We start from the raw sequence: 3,460 nt of genomic DNA, 5'->3' as shown, positions 1-3,460 counted from the left end.
ACATGGGCTTGGTTGCTTTGAGGCATGTGCAGTCTTCCCAAATTTGAACTTGTGTCCCCTGCACTGGCAGGCAGGTTTTTAATCCATTGCACCAGCAGGGAAGTCCCACTGGGTCTCTCTGTGGGCTTTTCTAGAGGAGGAGGGTAGGGGCTCATGAGGATCTCCAAGGACCCCTACCCACGTTCATCAGAGGAATTCTACTGTTTGTTCATTCTTGTCTGTTATTGGTGAAGTATTGTTGGGGATGGGGAAAGGGGAGAAAAGGTTGGGAGTCCAGATTTCAGAGGATCTCTACAGGCCTCCTTCTCTTTTCTAGAAGATGAGCAGAAGGTAATGGTGTGTGTTTCTCCTAACAGATTACCTGTTGCAGTGTAATCTGAAAGGCTCAATTTAACACCATCCTTGAGCTCAGTTGCTTCAGTCAGGTCCGACTTTTTGTGACCTCAGGGACTGTAGCCCACCAGGCTCCTCTGTCCATGGGATTTTCCAAGCAAGAATACTGGAGTGGGTTGCCATTTTCTTCTCCAGGGGATCTTCCCAACCCAGGGATTGAACCCACATCTCTCTTGTCTCCTGCATTGGCAGGAGGGTGCTTTACCACTGGCACCACCTGGGAAACCCTGACGCCTTACGTGCCTTCGTTATAGATTAGAAGCTCAGCGTGAGCTTCAGCTGCAAAGGTAAACACTGAACTCCTGAAATTCATTCCTGAATGTGTTTCATCAAGACATTGACTCACCTGTTAGGGAGGTTTACCAGTGTCTGGGCTCTGAGTCTTACTTGGTTATCTATAGGAAGGCCACAGGCCCCAGTTTGCCTGGGATGGTCCCAGTTTCCGCCGGTTTTCTTAATACAGTTACTGACAGAGCCCCCGTCCCTCAGAAGTGCCTTAGTGTGGATGAGACCTGCGGCCCCTGCGAACCCGGAGATCAGTCTCTGTGCTTGTGTGTCAGGATTCTCGCTGTTATTATTACGCTGTTATTGTGGAACCACTTTTCATTGCGTTCTAGCTCCTAGGTCCTAAGATGTTGGTTGTGAATGTTTCAAGGACTGTTTTATTGCAGGAGGAAACAGGAGTCCAGAGCCCCAGTGTGGGAGAGACTGCTGCCTCAGCCTCCTGTCTGGCTTTCCCAGCACATCCCTGTGAAAGTCTCTTCTAGGCGAGGAGGGCACGAGGGGCCCTAGCATATGAAGCAGGCGCCTGTCAGCTGGGGCTGGGCAGTGAGGAGCGAGAGGGCGTCACTGGGGAGTTGAGCCATTCTGGCCCCTTCTGCTTCCACAGTGCTCCTGGGAAGACGTATCTGAAGTCGGCACTCCTTCTGTGGAGGAGAGGATCCTTGTTTGTTTTTTAAACTCCGGCTTGATTTAGGTGTGGTTGGCCCCTTGGGTTTCTGGAATATCCTAAAATGATGTATTTGTCCTTTTTAATGATCTTCAGGGAAATTAAAGAGGGTGCTTTACTGTTGCCCTGAAATTTTCACCATGCGTCAGCGGGACATTGAAGTCATTGTTGGGGTCCTTAAGGAGAAGTGCCTTTTCACCGTGAAGCAAGTCACCGAGATTTTGCACAGGTGCCCGTATGTTCTTCGGGAGGACCCTGGTGAGCTGGAGTACAAATTTCAGGTAAGAATGGCTGGTGGCGTGCTGGGTAGCAGCAGGTTTCCAGTGCAGTCAGGGTCAGCTGACTCACCTGGGCAAGCAGACAAGGTCAAGATTAAACCCTCTTGGCCCAGTGCCAGCCAGAATTCAGTGTGGAGTCTTCTTTGCCACGGGTAAAAGATCTTCCGCAACTTTCCTGCCATTGATAACGGAATACTCAGGCCCCTTCTTAGAGTTCATATGAGACCTCTGCTTGAAATACCTAATTTAAAATTAGCTAGAACCTTTCTTTCAAATCTGTTGTGCATGTTGATCTTAGAAACGTAAGTATGAAGGTTGTTCCAAAGTTTCTGGTAACAACTTTGATGGCTTAGGTCAGATCCTAGATGTTTTCTGAATTATTTACCTATTTTTTTCATGGTCCCAGTTTTTCTTACCCCATGAAGGAAAATAGATCTTGATTTCTCCTTCCTGCCCTTCATTTTTTGCTGCATCTTTCTCGATATAAATTTGAAAATGCTTTGAAAGCTGTCGCCATCGTGCAGATGCTGGGGGTCACAGTGCTCTACCGCTGTTGACTAGTCAGGTTTCTCTGCGTGCTTTAGGAACCTACCAGGCTTTTTGCAGCTGCCTTCCTAACCACGTCTGTGTCTCCAGTATGCCTATTTCAGGATGGGGATTAAACACGTGGACATTGTGAAGACGGACCTGCTGCAGTACTCCATGACCAAGACCAAACAGAGACACGTGTTCCTGGAGCGGCTGGGCCGGTACCAGACCCCTGACAAGAAGGGGCAGACACAGGTCCCCAACCCTTTACTGAAGGACATCCTCCGAGTTTCAGAAGCTGAGTTTCTGGCCAGAACAGCAGTTTCTTCTGCTGAGGAGTTTGAGGTTTTTAAGAAACTCTTGGCCCGGGAGGAAGAGGAGTCTGAGGGCTGCATGGCTGATGACGAGAGTCTGGATGAGGAGGAGGAGGAGGACAGGGAGGAGGAGTAGGAGCTGTGACGCATGGACTGCAGTGAAGGGAGCCCAGAGAGAGGAAAGGTTATTTTAATTTCCTCAAAGCTTTTGGGAACTTCACTTCATTCTTCTCAGGTTATTTTTTATTCTTAAACTGGCCTTTTGATGAAAGAATGTTTGGAAATCACCTGAGAGGTAGACAGGCCACACTAAGCAGCAGATGCCTTGGCTCGATCGGTTGGGTTTCGTGTGGAGGGCCCTGCTCCATCCTGACCCACAGGCTGGGAGCTCCTAAAGTCGGGGGCTCAGTGCAGCAGCGTCTGGTGTTGCTGTTTCTCTGTCATCTGTGTTGGTGAAAATTCTGTGACACAGTGGGGATGTTTCTTCTGGTTCAGGAGTCATTTTACATCCTTCTAGTGACAAAGAATTAGGAGAAGACAGTGAAGCCTTAGTACATCACAACAGTTTATTTTAATGACAACAAGTAGCAGATTTTCCACAAAAATACTCATGTTTTTAAATAAAAAATACTTCTTTGTAATTGCGTTCAGTATACAGCAGAGTAAAAGAAAGCTGACTGGTGACGTGTGGTTTGTCCTGCACAGTTTCTTGATGCCAGCGCTGTGAAGGGATGCTTTTTGCATTTCTGAACAACAGGCCCATCTCTGACCTGTGGGGGAACCTGCTTTTGTGCCAGCTCGGTCCAGGGGCCACATCCAGTCCTGATGTCTCTGGCAGCTATGGAGTGCTGACCTGGAGCATGCCAGAACATGGTCCAGATGGGGCTTCTGAGGCCAGAGGAGAATGCATGCCTGCCAGGGTCACGGGGTGTTGGGGTCTGGAGCCAGGGCCAGGGTCTGGGCTTGGTATCATTGCAGGGAGCTCCATGGCCCCTTGG

General features: G+C 49.1%; 1 protein-coding gene across 1 annotated transcript in view; it reads left to right on the top strand.

Moving 5' to 3' along the window:
• MTERF4 (mitochondrial transcription termination factor 4) overlaps positions 1-3,146 on the top strand; it is a 6,041-nt gene extending 2,895 nt beyond the window's left edge. Inside the window, exons 3-4 of the mRNA XM_010833398.1 lie at positions 1,439-1,623; positions 2,257-3,146. Coding sequence (XP_010831700.1) covers positions 1,439-1,623; positions 2,257-2,598 — 527 coding nt within the window. The 3' untranslated portion in view covers positions 2,599-3,146. The remainder of the gene's footprint in view (positions 1-1,438; positions 1,624-2,256) is intronic.
• Positions 3,147-3,460: the final 314 nt, after the last annotated feature.

This window comes from Bison bison, unplaced genomic scaffold (genome assembly GCF_000754665.1).
Source record: "Bison bison bison isolate TAMUID 2011002044 unplaced genomic scaffold, Bison_UMD1.0 scf7180017845304, whole genome shotgun sequence".
In the NCBI taxonomy this organism is placed as follows: Eukaryota; Metazoa; Chordata; class Mammalia; order Artiodactyla; family Bovidae; genus Bison; species Bison bison.
The sequence above is the reverse complement of the archived record's forward strand: the minus strand, read 5'-3'. Positions and strand labels throughout refer to the sequence as shown.